Source organism: Cetorhinus maximus, chromosome 17, assembly GCF_964194155.1.
Source record: "Cetorhinus maximus chromosome 17, sCetMax3.hap1.1, whole genome shotgun sequence".
NCBI classification, from domain to species: domain Eukaryota; kingdom Metazoa; phylum Chordata; class Chondrichthyes; order Lamniformes; family Cetorhinidae; genus Cetorhinus; species Cetorhinus maximus.
The window spans coordinates 327,949-348,399 of NC_135895.1; the positions used below are offsets into that span (position 1 = coordinate 327,949).

General features: G+C 44.4%; 1 protein-coding gene across 1 annotated transcript in view; it reads right to left on the reverse strand.

Moving 5' to 3' along the window:
• Positions 1–20,451, reverse strand: part of LOC144692132 (mitochondrial adenyl nucleotide antiporter SLC25A24-A-like) — a 96,296-nt gene that overhangs the window by 19,045 nt on the left and 56,800 nt on the right. Inside the window, exon 8 of the mRNA XM_078560630.1 lies at positions 14,342–14,509. Within this exon, the coding sequence (XP_078416756.1) occupies positions 14,342–14,509 (168 nt within the window). The remainder of the gene's footprint in view (positions 1–14,341; positions 14,510–20,451) is intronic.

Below are 20,451 nucleotides of genomic sequence, written 5' to 3' on the forward strand. Positions count from 1 at the left end.
TTGTCATTCGGCTTTTAATTTTTAAAAAATTGAATTCAAATTCCACCATCTGCTATGGCAGGATTCAAACCCGGGTCCCCAGAGACCTTGGGTCTCTGGATTACCAGTCCAGTAACAATACCACTACGCCATCACCTCCCCTAGAGAGGTTAAGGAAAGCATCAAACTTAAGGAAAAAGCATACAATTCCACTAAGGTGAGCGTCAGGACAGGTGATTGGGCAGAATATAAAGAACAACAGAGAATAGCTAAAAGGTTAATCAGGAGAAAGAAATTAAAGTTCATTTGCTTCATCTTACACTTTATCTCTTTCATTCAGGAAGCTATGGGTTTTTCTTCCTACCTTTCTCCCTTGTGGAAATGTACCTCGGCTTGACCTGAACCCTCCTTTTTAAAGGCAGCCCCAATTGTTCCCTTACTGTCTTGCCTGTCAATCTTTGATTCCAATTTACTGAGGACAGATCTGTTCTCACGCCATTTAAATTTGCCCTCCTCCAATTAATTATTTTTACTCTAGATTGTACCTTGTCCTTTTCCATAGCTATCCTAGACATTGAGAGACAATGATCACTGTTCCTTAAAAGTTCCATCACACTTGACCCACCTCATTCCCCAGAAGCAAATCAAGCAATGCATCCTTCCTCGTTAGGCCAGAAACATGCTGATGTAGAAAATTCTCCTGAACACATTTCAGAAACATACGAACATACAAATTAGACCACTTGGCCCCTTGAGCCTGCTCCGCTATTTAATAAGGTCATGGTTTATTAATCATGACGTGGTCATGATCTGATTGCAACCTTAACCCCACATTCCTGCCCACCCCCGATAACCTTTCACTCCCTTGCTTACCAAGAATCTATCTAACTCCGCCATAAAAACATTCAAAGACTCTGCTTCCACCACCTTTTGAGGAAGAGAGTTCCAAAGACTCACAACCCTCTGAGAGAAAAAAATTCTCCTCATCTGTCTTAAAATGGACGACTCCTTATTTTTAAACTGTGACCCCTTGTTCTAGATTCTCCCACAATAGGAAACATCCTCTCCACATCCACCCTGTCAAGACCCCTCAGGGGCTTATATGTTTCAATCTAATTTCCTCTTACTCTTCTAAACTCCAGTGGATACAAGCCTAACCTGTCCAACCCTTCTTCATAAGACAACCTGTCCATTCCTGCTATTCGTCTAGTGAACCTTCTCTGAACTGCTTCTAACGTCTTTACATCCTTCCTTAAATAAGGAGACCAATGCTGTACACAATACTCCAGATGTGGTCTCATCAGTGTCCTGTACAACTGAAGCATAACTTCCCTACTTTTACATTCAATTCACCTCACATTCTATTAACTTTCCTAATTACCTGCTGTACCTGCAAACTAACCTTGTGATTCATGCACTAGGACACCCAGATCCCTCTGAATTTCAGAGGTCTGCAATCTCTCCCCATTTAGATAACAAGCTCCTTTTTATTCTTCCTGCCAAAATGGACAATTTCACATTTGCCCACATTATACTCCGTTTGCCAGATCTTTTCCCACTCACTGAACCTATCTATGTCACTTTGTAGCCTTACTTTAATACCTATTTTTGTTGTCAGCAACTTTAGCAATCTGTCCCTTCATCCAAGTCATTGATATAAAGTGTAGAAAGTTGAGGCCCCAGCACTGATCCCTGTCCTGCCAACCATAAACATACTTATTTATGGCTAGAATCTGCTTCCTGTTAGCCAGCCAATCTTCTATCCATGCCAATATGTTACCCCCTACACCAGGAGCTTTTATTTTCCTCAGTAACCTTTGATGTGGCACTTTATCAAATGCCTTCTGAAAATCTAAGCACAGTACATGCACTGGTTTCCCCTTATCCACAGCACATGTGACTCCTTCAAAGGACTCCAATAAATTGGTTAAATATGATTTATTTTACTAACTAATGTTATTTCTACATATAAATAAGGAGACAGAAAGTCGTTGGTAGGAAAGATGATGGAATTCTGACTCAAAGATGTAACGGAAAAGCATGTGGAATCTGAAAATATAAGAGCATGGATTCTTGATTAACGAACCATATTGAATTATTTGAAGGAACAGAAAAGGTAGATAAGGGTTTTGCAGTACGTGTAATATATTTGGATTTTGAAAAGGCCTTTGATAAAGTACCACATAATAACCTCAATACTGAGGTCATAACATGTGGTGCTGGGGAATGAAGAACTGCAAGTTTCATATTTTAAACAGCAGTTGGATCGAGCATTTATAGCTGTGGTCACCTTGTATCTTAAGGGTGCACAGGCAGGGAGGGAATGGGTGACTGCCAGGAAGTCGAGAAGGACCAGGCAGATAGTGCAGAAGTCCCCTGAGTGAATCTCGCTCTGCACCTGAGATTCAGTTCTGTATAATGAAGAGAGTGTGGTTCATCTGGGGAGAGTAAGAGACCTGATCCAAACCTTTAAGATCCTGAGGGGTTCTTGACAGGGTGGATGTGAAGAGGATGTTTCCTCTTGTGGGAGAACTTAGAACCAGGGGTCACTGTTTAAAAGTAAGGAGTCTCTCATTTAAGACAGATGAGGGGAAATTTTTTTCTCAGTGTTGAGAGTTTTTAGAACTCTTCCTCAAAAGGCGGTGGAAGCAGAGTCTATGAATATTTTTAAGGCAGAGCTCGATAGATTCTCGATTAACAAGGGGGTGAAAGGTTACAATCAGATCAGCCATGATCTTATTGAATGGTGGAGCAGGCTTGAAGGGCCAAGTGACCACTCCTGCTCCTAATGGATAAAAGAGCGCGAGGAGAGCGGCGGAGACACAGGATAAAAGAGTGCGAGGAGAGCGGAGACACAGGATAAAAGAGTGCGAGGAGAGCGGAGACACAGGATAAAAGAGCGCGAGGAGAGCGGAGACACAGGATAAAAGAGCGCGAGAAGAGCGGCGGAGACACAGGATAAAAGAGCGCGAGGAGAGCGAAGACACAGGATAAAAGAGCGCGAGGAGAGCGGCAGAGACACAGGATAAAAGAGCGCGAGGAGAGCGGCGGAGACACAGGATAAAAGAGCGCGAGGAGAGCGGCGGAGACACAGGATAAAAGAGCGCGAGGAGAGCAAGAGCGCGAGGAGAGCGGCGGAGACACAGGATAAAAGAGCGCGAGGAGAGCGGAGGAGACACAGGATAAAAGAGCGCGAGGAGAGCGGCAGAGACACAGGATTAAAGAGCGCAAGGAGAGCGGCGGAGACACAGGATAAAAGAGCGCGAGGAGAGCGGCAGAGACACTAGAATGGGAATAGAGGGACACGGACCCCCGGGCAATATGATCGGCGCAGGCTTGGAGGGCCGAAGGGCCTGTTCCTGTGCTGTACTTTTCTTTGTATGTTTGCATGTGCCAGAGGACTGGGGGACAATGTCCTTTTCTAATGCGTTGCTATATAGGCAATAGTGCCTTTTTTTATTCACGCATAGGATGTCGGTGTCACAGGATAGGCCAGCATTTATTGTGCACCTGTAATTGACCTTGAGAAGGTGGTAGTGAACTGCCTTTTTGAACTGCTGCAGTCTCTGTGGTGCAGGATTTTGACCCAGCAACAGTGAAGGAACAGCAATATATTTCCACTCACCATGAGTGGCTTGGAGGGGACTTCCGGGTGGTGGTGTTCCCATGTGTCTGTTACCCTTTTCCTTCTAGATGGTAGAGATTGTGGTTTCGGAAGGTGCTGTCCAAGGAGTCAGGAGGCGACTTACCCATCGCAGGATTCCTAGCCTTTGACCTGTTTCTGTATCCACAGTATTTATATGGCTAGTCCAGTTCAGTTTATGGTCGATGGTAACCCCCAGGATGTTGATAGTGGGGGATTCAGTGATGGTAATACCATTGAATGTCAAGGGGCGATGGTTAGATTCTCTCTTGTTGTAGCTGGTCATTGCCTGGCACTTGTGTGGCGCAAATGTTACTTTCCACATGTCTGCCCAAGCCTGAATGATGTCCAGGTCTTTCTGCATATGGACACAGACTACTTCAGTATCTGAGCAGTCGCGAATTGTGTGCAATGTTCAGCACCGTCAGCGAACATCTCAACTTCTGATCTTATGATAGAGGGAAGGACGTTGATGAAGTAGCTGAAGGTGATTGGGCCTAGGACACAACCCTGAGGAACTCCTGGGGCAGTAGCATAACATGGATAAGTGTGAAGTTATCTACTTTGGTAGGAAAAAGAGAATGACAGAGTATTACTTAAATGGTGATAGATTGGGAAATGTTAATGTACAAAGAGACCTGGCTTGTTAAGAGGTTGTGGTGGAAGAATTAATCCAGGCTGGTGTTTTGGTTCAAACTGGTTTATTTAAGACAACTCCCCAGTGCTACTGACTTCCAAGTAGCTTCCACACAAAGTCTTCCAGCTGTATCTTTTTAATCTGTTTAGATGGGATAATCAATGCCCATCACCTGTTTAACTAGCAATTGGCTTTAACAAGGTGATTACCATGCAGTGTGATTATTTATACATTGACAGATCCCCTCTTTTCTTTTTAAATTAAAACCTTGGAAAAAACCTTAAAATAACTTTTTTTTTTTAAACAATCAGAAGGAAATAATGCCACATATTTCACATCTACAGTTCCCATATTTCCTTAACAAAAAAAGTTTTTTCATTGCATCATTATAACATAAGACACCCCACTTCCAATACATTTCATCATTTCTTAGAGCAGGCACTTCTTTTCGTAAAACAGTCTGATAGTTGGTGACTTGTGTTAACCCATTGTATCTGAGAGATCTCTCTCCTCTCTAACATTTATTTTATGCTGGCTCGGTCTATTTGTAGCCTTTTTTCAGCGACACTTTTCATGGAATGAACGTTGTACCAAAGAGACCGGTTATCAACATAACAATCCGTTGGCAAACTTTTCTCCCATTGCCCCTTATATAATATTTCTGTTAGTATATTGGATAGGTAAACCCCCATATCTAATGCTTCTACTAAGGCCAGTGCTTCAGCAGCTAAGGAGCTTTTCACAACATTTTTTATTTTCTCAGCCTCCCAAGCCAGCGGACAACATTTATCATTCTTTCCCACCAAGAATACGAGGAACCCGGCTGCGCTGGAGAATACGAGGAACCCGGCTGCGCTGGAGAATACGAGGAACCCGGCTGCGCTGGAGAATACGAGGAACCCGGCTGCGCTGGAGAATACGAGGAACCCGGCTGCGCTGGAGAATACGAGGAACCCGGCTGCGCTGGAGAATACGAGGAACCCGGCTGCGCTGGAGAATACGAGGAACCCGGCTGCGCTGGAGAATACGAGGAACCCGGCTGCGCTGGAGAATACGAGGAACCCGGCTGTGCTGGAGAATACGAGGAACCCGGCTGTGCTGGAGAATACGAGGAACCCGGCTGTGCTAGAGAATACGATGATCCCGGCTGCGCTGAAGAATATGATGAACCCGGCTGCGCTAGAGACCCCGTCTGGAAGATTGGCATGTGAAGAATCAATAAAAATGACTAACCTCATCTTCTGGATCACCCAAGACTGGAAACTGGAGCACACATCTCTCAGAATTTAATTTTTTAAGTGTTTTATTTGCTCTCAGCCCTCACTTGCCCAACTGTAGCATGTTTCATCATGGTACTCCGTTCCAACACATTAGAACTAGTGTCAGGCCTAGTCTGATTATACAACCAGTTCAACTGCCCAATCAAACTTCTCAACTGTTCCATTCCTTCCTTGGTAGCAGGATTCTCTTTATGTGAGGATCTAACCCGAGTTATTGGGATATGATTAACATTTCCTAGATAAGATTGTTGATTCAATGTCACTCCTAACTTGCTCTGTTAATGTCTAAACCTATGTATTTAAAGGCCCCTGAAGTCTGACTTCCCGACCTGGGATTCTTTCTTTATCTTCTCGCTTACCCGTTGTTCCAATTCTACAGAGCCTCCCCACAGAAAATCATCAACATGCATGATAGTTTCTCCTTATGGTACCAGTAGAACATTGCATTGTCTGCCTTTAACTGAATGCAACCAGTTTTCAACAGGAAAGACTCACAGAAAATTACCAAACTCTCGATGCATCATTCAACCCATAAACACATTTGTTCAATTTCCACAGCTTTCCTTCCACATCCCCGGCTTCTTTGGGTGGTTAATCGATTTGCACTCCCAGGAATAGGATGCCAAAATAGCTAAAACAAATCTTCAAACTCACTTTCCCCATAGTAGACGAGTCAACTCTGACATCCTGATTGCCTCTTCAAAGCCTCGGGCTACTAATCTCGCTTTGGCCTTATATGTGCCGTTTGGGAGCACCTTTTCTGTACAGATCCATCAGTGAGATAAAGCTGGCTGTCCTCTATCAGGTATTTAGAATATACCCCAAATTCCTCCCAACTTTCTAACTCTTTCCATTAGGCTTTGTTTATCAGTTTATTTTCCAATTTATTAGCAGCTACTAGAATCTCTCGGTCATAAGGCTTCTACTTCTATTGAGATTGCTAGCTTACTCTCTAGTCCTTGTTCTTGTTAAGCTACTCACATTCTCTCCCTTTCTGGAATGCTATGATATGATCTTTCTCCCATTCGAGCAGAACCACGTTCGCAAGTCTGTGATTTTTTTCTAGGGTCACAACCATTTTCTGGTCCACGGTCAGAACTCATACTGTGCTTTCTGGGTTTCCACATCTTTACCTTGGTTTGCTAATCGATAGGTCTTTTCTCCTGTCCTTCATCCTGCACATTTAGCCAATGTTTGTATTTACCAGTGGCCTTTCCTGCTCTCCCTGTGATACTGGCATCCCTCCACACACTGGTGTCTTCTGGCACATATGTTATCTTTGTTCCTACTTTAGGTAGTTGCCCTTCTGGACGAATAGCGTTGTTCTGTACCTCAGTATTACTTTGTTCATAGTCAGTCAACCCTGTATCTGCCGTCGTCTGCCCCTCATAACAACCCAGTGCATGTGTATGTGAAGTGCATGGTGCATCCTCACGTTCTATGTCCTGTTCAGAACCTGTAAGGGTATAGTCAGTTCTAATTAACCTCGAAGAATGCACCCTAACAGTTTGATTGCTGTGTTGCACAATTACTGATTTCCCATCACTCCCTATTACCTTGCCAGGTCCTTTCCACTCTTTCCGGCTTCCCTTTAATAATATACCATGTCTCCTTGTCTAAACTGTATTCCTGATGGTCTTATGCGGTGCTGTAGGGCCTGCCGAATTTTCTCCATGACCTTATCGACAAAGCTCCTTTTGTCTTTACTATGCATCAGTGGATAGGCTAAATCTGGTTGTCATATCTATGAAGTGTAATAAAAAAATCCCCTATCCTTATCCCAAACTTTCAAGTCCATTGCCACTGCATCATTAAACTCCCTGGCTCCTGACAAGCTCACAACAGGCGGTGTCTTGCAATATTTAAAGGCAAATTTCACACTGAGCAGTGATTTGTTCAATAAAGTCATCGTATCCTTTATCAACCACTCCCACATCTCGAAGTAGAGTCTTCAGTTTCTAAAGCACCGGATGTGCAAACTGTCCAGTTGCAATTTCCAAATGATCTATTTTTGGCCACTAAATTCTTATTCTCAGCAGTTAACAAAACTTCATGAACTTTTTGATGAGAAATCTCTGGCTTCCGTAGTGGCAACTGGTAATAGCCCGACCGAGTAAAATGTAGATTCACAATTTTTCCAAACACAACTGCTCTATCATTCCTCATATCTAGCATCATCTGAGCCTTCTTCATCGCAGAATGGCTTAACAGTAGTATCTCGTTAGAAACCACATCAGTTCTGATAAACAGATTGATCCCTGCTATCTTACAAGGGAGGACCACCTGTTTGGAGGATGTTAATGTATTGTCGTCTCTGAACCTGAAGCGGGTAGGGCTTTCTTACTCCTTGACCTTCCGCCAGTCTGCCTCATCGAAAGACTCCAGATAGCAGTCAAGCCAGTCCATGCCACACACTGTAGAAGTGCAACCACTGTCCAGTTGAAGGAATCTACCATCAAGATACTCATCACCGGATTCAAACTCTCAGTGATCAATACAATTCCATCATGGCAGTCACCATCATCATTTTCATATGAATCCACCTCGTGGGTCACTTCAAAAAGACAATCCTTTCGCTGTGGGCAGTTAATCACGTAATGATAATGGAATCACATTGAAAACACCGATTAACCATTCCCTGTGCATTTTTTGGGTTTAAACACCTGTGGTCATTGTCCCAGACATGCTTTTTGTCCTGACTCTCAAATTGGCTAGGGTCATGGCAATTTTCAGACCGCTTGTCATTAACTCCACCTTTATATTGGAATCTTCATCGAATATTTGGTCGACCTCGCAATTCAGCCACCATTGAATCCTCTTATCCTTTGTTTTACAGCAGAGTTGTTCACATTTGCTAAGAAAAGGGCAGGGACCGACTGTTTCCCCAGAAATATTTTTAGGGCAGCAGCCATTTGATCTAGGGGAGGATCTTTGCTCCGGAATTGAACCCCTGTTAGTACTAAAAGACTATCAACATGGGAAATGTGAGCACAGTCCAGTAATTTAAATGCAAATACTGATTCTGGAATTTCAAGTTCAAATCTCTGTAGTCCCCTGTACCATTTATCAAAATCCATGATATATTCTTCCATGGGCTGATCATCTGATTTCGTAAACTTATCAAAGATCGTCCAAATTTCATCCGCTTCCAACAACTCATCCTTTTCATAAAACTTCTCCTAAAATTGTAACAGACGGTTTAATCCCTCTTCATGATCCAAATCATCCACTTTCCACTCTGAAAATACCTTACTCCTTATCTTATTACCAGCCAAAAGTAACACCAAAGCCATACCTTGCTTCTTCCGGGGTATTTAAGTGACCCAGGTCCACATCTCAACTTCAGCTTTCCATTGCTGATAAGGTTCAGAGTCAGAAAAGAATTGGTGGACAGTCGAAGCCTGCGATTTTGCACTGTCCTTCCACCATTCCATAACGTAAATTGTTAGCAACAGTACACTTCTTTTCCCTCAGAAGATTGAGACAAAAACCTTTATATACAGCAATCAATCAGCAAAGCTTAAAATTCATCCTCTGCTACTCACAATAAGAGGTTGTAACTCTTTCGAGTTATCAACAGATCGCATGTAACTCTTTCGAGTACATTCACAGTTCTTGGTTTTCCGGGAGTGGGACATGAACCCACAACCTTCTGACTCAAAGGTGAGGGTGCTATGAACTGAGCCACAGCTGACACCTCAATAAGAGGTTGTAGTGGAAGTATTAGTTGAAGCTGGTTTATTTTTAAGACAACTCCTCAGTGCTACTGACTTCCAAGCAGCTTCCACACAAAGTGTTCCAGCTGTACCTTTTTATTCTGTTTAGATGGGATGATCAATACCCATCGCCTGTTTAACTAGCAATTGTCTTTAACAAGGTGATTACCATGCAGTGTGATTATTTATACATTGACATGGGTATCCTTGTGGAACAATCACTGAAAGCAAGCATGCAGGTGCAGCAAGCAGTTAAGAAGGCAAATGGTATGTTGGCCTTCATTGCGAGAGGACTTGAGTACAGGAGCAGGGATGTCTTACTGCAGCTGTACAGGGCCTTGGTAAGACCACATCTAGAGTATTGTGTGCAATTTTGGTCTCTTTACCTAAGAAGGGATACACTTGCCATAGAGGGAGTGCAGTGAAGGTTCACTAGACTAATTCCTGGGATGGAAGGAGTGTAGAATGAGGAGAGATTGGGCCGACTAGGCCTGTACTCACTGGAGTTTAGAAGATTGAGAGAGATCTCATTGAAACGTATAAAGTTCTGACAGGGATGGACAGACTGGATACAGGGATGATATTTCCTCTGGCTGGGGGTCTAGAACAAGTGGTCACAGTCTCAGGATACGGGGTAGACATTTAGGACTGAGATGAGGAGAAACTTCTTCACTCAGAGGATGGTGAACCTGTGGAATTCTCTATCACAGAGGCTGTGGAGACCAAGTCACTGAATATATTTGAGAAGGAATTGGATAGATTTCTGGACTCTAAAGGCATCAAGGGATGTGGGGAGAGAACCTGAGTACGACGTCGAGATAGAGGATCAGTCATGATCATATTGAATGGTGGGGCAGGTTTGAAGGGCTGAATGACCTACTCCTGCTCCTATTTTCTATGTTTCTGTGATTGACCTCCAACAACCACAACCATCTTCCTTTCTGCTAGGTATGACTCCAATTAGCGGAGATTTTTCCCCTAATTCCCACTGACTACAGTTTTGCTCGGGCTCCTTGATGCCACACTTGGTCAAATGCTGCCTTGATGTCAAGGGCAGTCACTGTCATTCAATTCTTGAGTTCAGTTCTTCTGTCCATGTTTGGACCAAGGCTGTAATGAGGTCAGGAGCTGAGTGGCCCTATTGGAACCCAAACTGGGTGTCAGTCAGCAGGTTTTTGCTGAGTAAATGCTGCTTGATAGCACTGTTGATGACCCCTTCCATCACTTTACCGGTAATGGAGAGTAGACTGATGGGGGGGTAATTGGCCGGGTTGGATTTGTCCTGCTTTTTGTCGACATTGCATACCTGGGCAATTTTTCATATTGCCACGTAGATGCCAGTGTTGTAGCTGTAATGGAACAGCTTGGCTAGGGGCGCGGCAAGGTCTGGAGCATAAATCTTCAGTACTATTGTTAGAATGTTGTCAAGGCCCATAGCCTATCCAGTATCCAGTGCCTTCAGCTGTTTTCTTGAGATGAAGTTGAGTGAATCGAATTGGCGAAGACTGGCATCTGGCATGCTGGGGAACTCAGGAGGAGGCCGAGATGGATCATCCACTTGGCACTTCTGGATGAAGATTATAGCAAATGCTTCAGCCCTGTCTTTTGCACTAATGTGCTGGGCTCACCCAACATTGAGGATGGGAATATTTGTGGAGCCTCCTGCTCCAGTGAGTTGTTTAATTATCCACCACTGTTCAAAAACAGAAGAAATAGAAGCAGGAGTAGACCACATCGAGCCTGCTTCACCATTCAGTACGATCATGGCTGATCTTGGGCTTCAACTCCATTTTCCTACCTTCTCCCCAAATCCCTTAATTCCTTGAGAGACCAAAAATCTGTCCATCTCGGCCTTAAATGTGTTCAATGATAGAATATCCACAACCCTCTGGGGTAGAGAATTCCAAAGATTCACAACCCTTTGAGTGAATAAATTTCTTCTCATCTTAGTCCTAAATGATCGACCTCTTATTCCTGAGACTATGCCCCTCGGTTTTATATTCCCCGACCAGCGGAAACAATCTCTCAGCGTCCATCCCGTCAAACCCCTTCAGAGTCTTGTATGTTTCAATGAGATCACCTCTTATTCTTCTAAACTCCAGAGAATATAAACCCAATTTACTCAGTCTCTCGTCATAGGACATCCCCCTCATCCCAGGGACCAATCCAGTGAACCTTCGCTGTACTGTCTCCAATGTGAGTATATCCTTTCTTAAATGTGGAGGCCCAAACTGAACACAGTATTCCAGATGCGGTCTCACCAAAACCCTGTGCAACTGTAGCAAGACTTCTTTATTCTTGTACTCCAATAAAAATATATCCTCATTGCTATTTCTTAATTTTAAACTGGACCTTTTGGAAGAACAAGGACCATTAAGATGGCTGACACTCTGTGTGAGTTATTGTCTATGAGTCACTAGAACAAAAGAAGCCACTTTGCCGTTTCGAAAATGTCACACCTCGTTATTTCTGAGGAGCTACTACAGGTGACCTGGGGAATGCACAGCCCAACTTTTTTTTAAATCCGTTCACAGGATATGGGCATCTCTGGCTGGGCCAGCATTTATTGCCCATCCTTAGTTGCCCTTGAGAAGGTGGTGGTGAGCTGCCTTCTTGAACCGCTGCAGTCCATGTGGTGTAGGTACACCCACAGCGCTATTAGGGAGGGAGTTCCAGGATTTTGACCCAGTGACAGTGAAGGTACGGCGATATATTTCCAAGTCAGGATGATGAGTGACTTGGAGGGGAACTTCCAGGTGATGGTGTTCTCGTCTATCTGCTGCCCTTGTCCTTCTAGATGGTAGTGGTCACGGGTTTGGAAGGTGCTGTTTAAGGAGCCTTGGTGAATTCCTGCAATGCATTTTGTAGATGGTACACACTGCTACTACTGTGTGTCGGTGGTGGAGGGAGTGAATGTTTGTGAGTATGGTGCCAATCAAGCAGGCTGCTTTGTCCTGGATGGTGTTGAGCTTCTTGAGTGTTGTGGGAGCTGCACTCATCCAGGCAAGTTGAGAGTATTCCATCACACTCCTGACTTGTGCCTTGTAGATAGTGGACAGGCTTTGGGGAGACTGGGGGTGAGTTACCCGTCGCAGGATTCCTACAGCAGCATTTTCTGCACCCGCCCACTGCCATGATCTTCCAGTCCTGCCGCAAGTCAATGGGCTTCTGGCTGGGGCGCCGCCTCACCCCCAGCGGGTCCCACCTGTGAGGGGGCTGGAAAATCCCAGCCCTAGTCTCTGACCTGCTCTTGTAGCCACAGTATTTATATGGCTTGTCCAGTTCAGTTTCTGGTCGATGGTAACTCCTAGGATCTTGATAGTGGGGGATTCAGTGATGGTAATGCCATTGAACATCAAGGGGCAATGGTTAAATTGTCACTTGTTGGAGATGGTCATTGCCTTGCATTTGTGTGGCACTTAACTATAGTGCTGTCCCCCCCGATCTACCACCCCAACCCCCATGGACTCCTCTGGCCAAACTCACGCCCCCCCCAACAGGACCCCCCAACACCTCCCCACCACCGCAAACCATCCGAATTCCCGAACACCCAAAATCCCCCGATCACCCAGTCCCCACTGACCACTCCCTCCAATGACCACCTGTCCACCACCCCCCCGACCTTAACCACTAACCCCCAGCCCCCAATCCTACCCACAAATCTTCCAAACCTACCTTTTCACCTGGCTTCTAAAAGTGACTGGACCTTTAAATTTGCTTTATGGCAGCTAGTGACATAAAAAAGGGGGTTTAGCTTCCTTACCTCCGAATCTCCAGCCCTCAATATAAGGCCTCAGGAATGTGCTGAACTAAACAATTCTTGCCCAGCTGGAGCCGGAAGGTCAGGTGAGAAAGGAGCAGCTGGATTTCCAGGTTAAAAGACCAGGAGCGGAGTTGCAACCCGACTCCGATTGCCACCCCACAGAAGTTCAAGCTCCTTAATTTCCTCAATCCTTTTAGCCCCTAATCTGATATGGAAGTTTTTTTTTATTCATTCACGGGATGTGGGCATTTCTGGCTAGGCCTGAAATTTATTGCCCATCCCTAATTGCCCTTGTTCAAATGCTATTTTTTTAAGAGTCAACCACATTGCTGTGGCTCTGGAGTCACATGTAGGCCAGACCAGGTCAGGACAGCAGATTTCCTTCCCTAAAGGACATTAGTGAACCAGATGGGTTTTTACAACAATCAACAATGGTTTCGTGCTCATCATTAGGCTGTCATGGTGGTATTTGAACCCAGGACCCCAGAGCATTAGGCTGGGTCTCTCGAATGCTGGTCTAGTGACATTACCACTATGCCCCCACCTCTCCCTTCAAATGTGAAGATAGACGCAAAATATTTGTTTAATGCCTCAGTGACATTCACGACTGACTGTGGCAGGACTGCAGGGCTTAGATCTGATCCATTGGTTGTGGGATTGCTTAGCTCTGTCTATTGCACACGACTTCCATTGTTTGGCATGCAAGTAGTCCTGTGTTGTAGCTTCACTAGGTTGACACCTCATTTATCAGTATGCCTGGTGCTGCTCCTGGCATACCCTCCTGCACTCTTCATTGACCCAGGACTAGTTGCCCAGCTTGATGGTAATGGTAGAGTGGGGGATATGCCAGGCCATGTGGTTGAATACAATTCGGCCCACAGCATCTCAAGGGTGCCCGGTTTTGAGTAGCTAGATTTGTTCTGCACCTATCTCATTTAGCATGGTGATAGTGCCACACAACATGGTGCAGCGTATCCTCATTGTGAAGATAGGATTTTGTCTCCACAAGGACTGTGTGGTGGTCACAAGTACTAATACTGTCATGGACAGATGCATGTGCAACAGGTAGATTGGTGAAGGCAAGGTCAAGTAGATTTTTCCCTCTTGTTGGTTCCCTCACCATCTGCTGCAGGCCCAGTCTGGCAGATATGTCCTTCAGGACTTGGCCAGCTCGCTCAGTGGTGCTGCTACCCAGCAATCTTGAACATTTATCCAGATTTGAGTGTATGGAACAGTGACGGGCATATGAGAGTGATTACTGGCCCATCTTCCCTCAAACAATAAATTAAAAGGAAATATTCAAGGTTTTCTCTTTGAACCTACCTCATAGATAGCAAGATCAATGCCGGCATATGGAATAATACCCAGAATGTTTGGAATGTAGCCTTTGTAAAATGCAATCAATCCTTCCTTCTTCATAATCTGCTTGATGCAATCCCCTATCCCCGAGTATTGTCCTGTCTTTCGCAGAGCCATTCTGGTCTTCAGCACCTTGCAACCATCAGCAAAACAGAAGAAGAATAGTTAGCACTTAGACTGAAGCAGAGCTCAAGACCTCCACTATTAAATGATGAACTCCTGTGTACTTTCCCCACAGCAGTGCTTCACAGCTAAGCACAGTGGCCAAGATTTAATCATGTTCTTCAGACAAGCTGGCGATCAGACTCTCTATTGATGACAGGAAACTGGGAATGTGAGCAATGGGGAGGGTGTTAAGAGGCTTCAAAGTGATTTAGACAGGTTGAGTGAGTGGGAAAATACATGGCAGATGCAGTACAACGTGGATAAGTGTGAGCCATGGTGGTGTCATTGAATGTCAAGGGGAAGTGGTTAGATTCTTACTCATAGGAGATGGTCATCACCTGGCATTTGTGGCACGGATGTTGCCACTTATCAACCCAAGCCTGAATGTTGTCCAGGATTTGCTGTATTGAGGAGTCGCATATAGTGCTGAACATCTACACTGCCGACCTTAAGATGGAAGGGAGGATATTGATGAAACAGCTGGAGGAGGACACTACTCTGAGGAACTACTGCAGTGATATCCTCGAATTGCTGGACGGTGGCTGCTGCCGATATAGGGATGGTGATGGTGGTGTCTGGGACATTATCTGTAAGGTATGGTTCTGTGAGTATGACTATGTCAGGTTGTTGCTTGGCTAGTCTGTGGGACAGCTCTCCCAATTTTGTCCGAAGCTGCCACATGTTAGTAAGGAGAATTGACAGGCTGGATGTGACATCGTTTCTGGTGACTAAGTCGATGTCAGATAGTTCGTTCTATCTCATTCCTTATTGTCTCTTCTGTAGAGGTTTGGTACAACTGGAAGTCTTGCTAGGCCACTTCAGAGGGTAGTTATGAGTCAACCAAATTGCCATGAGTCTGCAGTCACGTGTAGGTCAGACCAGGTAAGGGTGGCAGATTTCCTTCCCTAAAGGCATTAGTGAACCAGATAGTTTTTACAACAATCTGATAATTTCATGGTCACCATTTCTGAGCCTAGCTTTGAATTCTAGAGCTATTAATTGATTGAATTAAAATTCCACCAGCTGCAGTGGGATTTGAACCCATGTCCCCAGAATATTAGCCTGGGCCATTAGACTACTAGTCCAGTAACGTTATCACTACTCTACTGTCCCCACACGTTTTCCAGCCCATGAAAGTTGCTGGCTTTGTAAGAAATCTCAGGCAAGTCGGACTCCAATCCTACAAACTCCAAGCTGATTCGGAACTGGCCAAAAGAAATAAATAATCCAATGTCACTTGGTCAATATCCTGGAATTCTCCCCTGACAGAATTCCAGGAGCCAGATTGCGGCATGGAGGGCGAAGGACACTGTCCACTTTCACCACACGGTCACAATAGGTCAAGCCCACTGTCCACTTTCACCACACACAGTAGGTCAAGGACACTGTCCATTTCTACCACGTGGACACAGAGGATCGAGGACAATGTCCATCTCCACCACGTGGACACAGAGGATCGAGGACAATGCCCATCTCCATCAAGTGGACACAGAGGATCGAGGACAATGTCCATCTCCACCTCATGGCCACAGTGGGTCAAGAGCATGATCCAGCTCCACCACATAGACACAGAGGGGAAACATCCTCATTCTCAGGGCAATGAGGGAATGTCACCCAATGTGGCCTTGCCAAAGGGATCCACATCCACAGAACAACAAACTGGAAGCCTGGTCTATAGACCAATTAGCTTAATGTCAGTGGTAGGAAAGATAAGGGAATCCTTATTCAAAGATAGAACTATACAAAAGTTATGGCCCAGAAAGAGGCTATTCAGCCCCTTGTGTCTGTGCCAGCCATAAAAGATGAAAGAAGAAACTAGCCGCTCATTTTTAGCCCCACTTTCCAGCACCCGGTCTGTAGCCTTGCAGGTTACAGCACTTCAGATGCAGATCCAGGTACCTTTTAAATGAGTTGAGCGTTTCAGCCTCAACCATCAATTTAGGCAGTGAATGCCAGACACCCACCACCCGCTGGGTGAATAAGTTTTTCCTTTTGTCCATTCTAATCCTTCTACCAATCACCTTAAATCTGTGGCCCTGGAATTGACCCCTCAGCTAGGGGAAACAGATCGTTCCTGTCTAGGCCCCTCATAAATTTGTACACCTCAGTTAGGTCATCCCTCAGCCTCCCCTGTTCTAAGGAAAATAACCCCAGCCTATCCAATCTTTCCTCATAGCTGTGTTTTTCAAGCCCTGGCAACCTTCTTGTAAATCTCCTCTGTACTTTCTCCAGAGCAATTATGTCCTTCCCGTAATGTGGTGACCAGAACTGCACACAAAATTCCAGCTATGGCCTAATCAGCGTTTTATACAATTCCAGCATTACATCCTTGCTCGTCCAATAAAGGAAAGCATTCCATATGGTTTCTTTGCCACCTTATCCACCTGTCCTGCCACCTTCAGGGACCTGTGAACATGCACTCCAAGGTCTCTCACTTGCTCAACCTCTCTCTTAATATCCTCCCGTTTATTGCCTTGCTTTGTTTGCCCTCCCCAAATGCATTACTTCACACTTCTCCGGATTGAATTCCATTTGTCACTTTTCCACCCACACAACCAAACCATTGATATCATTCTGGAGACAACAGTTAACCTCTTCACCAATAACTACACGGTCAATTTTTGTGTCATCTGCAAATTTCCCTATCATGCCTCCCACATTTATTCCAAATCATTAATATATAAGACAAACAGCAAGGGCCCCAACAATGAGCCCTGTGAAATGCCACTGGGAAACCGCTTTCCATTTGCAAAAACATCCATCGACCATTACCCTTTGTTTCCTGTCATTGAGCTAATTTTGGATCCAACTCGTCACCTTCCCCTGTATCCCATGGGATCTCACTTTCCTGACCAATCTGCCATGTGAGACCTTGTCAAATGCCTTACTGAAATCCATGTAGGAAACATCTGTCAGGAAGCTATTAATGTATACAATATTTTGGGAAATATTTTTCTTTTAAAATAGAGGCTTAGTTTGCAGGTATGTCTTAACTGGATTAAAGCCAGCTAGTCTGGATGAACTAGTTTGAGATGTAAACAGAGAGATAACGTACATTTGCATATTTGAATACAGCATTCAAGAAGTGGGGTGAAAACTTGATGCCTTTCTAGCAGTTACCAAGCCATATGTTTATATTATTCATAAAATTGGTATTATGAAAGGGGACTGGTGAGACAATGAGAATTTGAATTCAATCAGTGCTGGTAGGTATAACTTCAGTAGTTTTCGGGTGTACGGGGCAGAGGCAATGTGAGATCAAAAGGCAGCTGTAAGCCTCCAACTGGCTCCACAGTGAAAAGAACCTCATTTTGAATTTGTAAGGTGAAAATGCCTTGCCTGGTGTTTTGTCTGATTCCTGAGTTTAGAGTCGCATCTCAAACATAACACTTAAATTATTTGTTATGACAGTTGTTTAAAGTTTGCCTCTGGGGTTTTTAAATAACTCCGCTTTACCAACTGCATGAGTCATAACAACATCCACTGCACTACCCTCATCAATCCTCCTTGTTACTTCCTCCAAAAAAATCAATTAAGTTAGTCAGTCACAACCTTCCCCTAACAAAACCATGCTGACTATCTCTGGTCAATCCCTGCCTTTCTAAGTGGCATTTTATCTAGTCTCTCAGAATTGATTCCAATAATTTGCCCACCACCAAAGTCAGACTGACCTACCTATAATTTTCTGGCCTATCCCTCACACCCTTTTTAAATAGAGGTACAACTTTCACAGATCTCCAAACCTACGTACGGTATCTTGCTTATATCTAGTGAGGGTACAGTCCTCAATGAATACTTTGCGTCGGTCTTCACAATGGAAAAGGACGACACAGATATAGACATCAGGGTGGAGGACTGTGAAATATTAGAGGAAATTAACAGACAGAGAGAGGAAGTACTCTCAGGTTTAGCGGTCTTAAAGGTGGACAAATCCACAGGCCCAGATGAGGTGTATCCCAGGCTGTTGACAGAGGTAAGGGAAGAGATATCAGGGGCCCTGGAAGTAATTTTCAAACCCTCTCTGGCCACAGGTGAGGTGCCAGAGGACTGGAGGACCGCTAACATTGTCCCATTATTAAAAAAGGGAGGAAGGGATAGACCAGGAAATTACAGGCCAGTCAGTCTAACCTCGGTGGTGGGGAAGTTCTAGAAAGAATTCTGAGGGACAGAATATATCTGCACTTGGACAGACACCGATTAATCAGAGATAAGTCAGTATGGATTTGTTAAAGGAAGGTCGTGTTTGTCAAATTTGATCAAATATTTTGAGGAGGTAACCAGGAGTGTTGATGAGGGTAATGCATTTGATGTGGTCTACATGGACCTTAGCAAGGCTTTTGATAAGGTCCCTCATGGCAGACTGGTCAAGAAAGTTAGAGCCCATTGGATCCAAGGCAAAGTGGCACGTTGGATCCAAAATTGGCTGAGAGGCAGGAAGCAGAGGGTGATGGTAGAGGGATGTTTCTGTGACTGAAAGTCTGTTTCCAGTGGGGTTCCACGGGGCTCGGTGCTGGGGCCCTTGCTGTTTGTGGTGTACATAAATGATTTGGACTTAAATGTAGGGGGTATGATCAAGAAGTTCACGGATGACACGAAAATTGGGAGGGTGGTAAATAGTGAGGAGGATAGCTGTAAACTGCAGGAGGATATCAATGGACTGGTCAGGTGGGCAGAGCAGTGACAAATGGAATTCAACCGGAAAAGTGTGCTTCATCTAGTATATCATCTATCCTCACAGCTGTAATTGTTTCTTTAACCAATAATGCTACATCCTCAACATTTTTTATCCCCCCTCTCTATCCTGCCTGAAAACTCTATATCCAGGGACGTTGAGCTGCCATTTTTACCCCACCTTAAGCCAAGTTTCTATTATAGTGATGATATCATGCTGCCATGCATCTATCTGTGCCCTCATCTCATCGGCTTTATTTGTTATACTCCTTGCATTTACATATATACCTTTTAACATTGCTAAATTCCTGTGCTGTATACTTTTTAACCTCTGCTTCTTCTTTCAGATGGGCCCCGTATCTCAGGAAGGATGTGCTGGCCCTGGAGAGGGTCCAGAGGAGGTTCACGAGAACGATCCCAGGAATGAAAGGCTTAACATATGAGGAACGTTTGAGGACTCTGGGTCTATACTCAATGGAGTTTAGAAGGATGAGGGGGGATCTGATTGAAACTTACAGAATATTGAAAGGTCCGGATAGAGTGGACGTGAGGAAGATGTTTCCATTAGTAGGAGAGACTAGGACCCGAGGGCACAGCCTCAGAGTAAAGGGAAGACTTTTTAGAACAGAGATGAGGAGAAACTTCTTTAGGCAGAGACTGGTGAATCTATGGAATTCATTGCCACAGAAGGCTGTGGAGGCCAGGTCATTGAGTGTATTTAAGACCGAGATAGATAGGTTCTTGATTGGTAAGGGGATCGAAGGTGGGAGAATGGGGTTGAGAAACTTATCAGCCATGATTGAATGGCGGAGCAGACTTGATGGGCCGAATGGCCTAATTTCTGCTCCTATGTCTTACAGTCTTATGGTCTTAAAAGACTGAGAAACCAAAACTACAATAAAGACTAGTCAGCATGGATTTCCAAAGGAAAAGCCATGCTTGACCAAGCTTATTAAATTATTTGAAGCAAAAGAAATGGCAGATAAGGGCAATGTAGTAGATGTAATATAGCTGATAAAAGAGACATGCTGTCAAAGCTTTTCGTCTTGCAATTGTCAGGACAGATGCAAGAATCCCAAATTTCAAAGGGAACAACAGTTTATACTTCATGAGAAAAGAATGTTGATTGGTTGGCAAGTGGACTAGGATTTGTTAAGGTATTCTCATGGAGAATGCACCAGGAAGCTATTGTCCCCCATGTTTTTGTTTATTCAGAAAAGGTGCAATGTCTTGATATA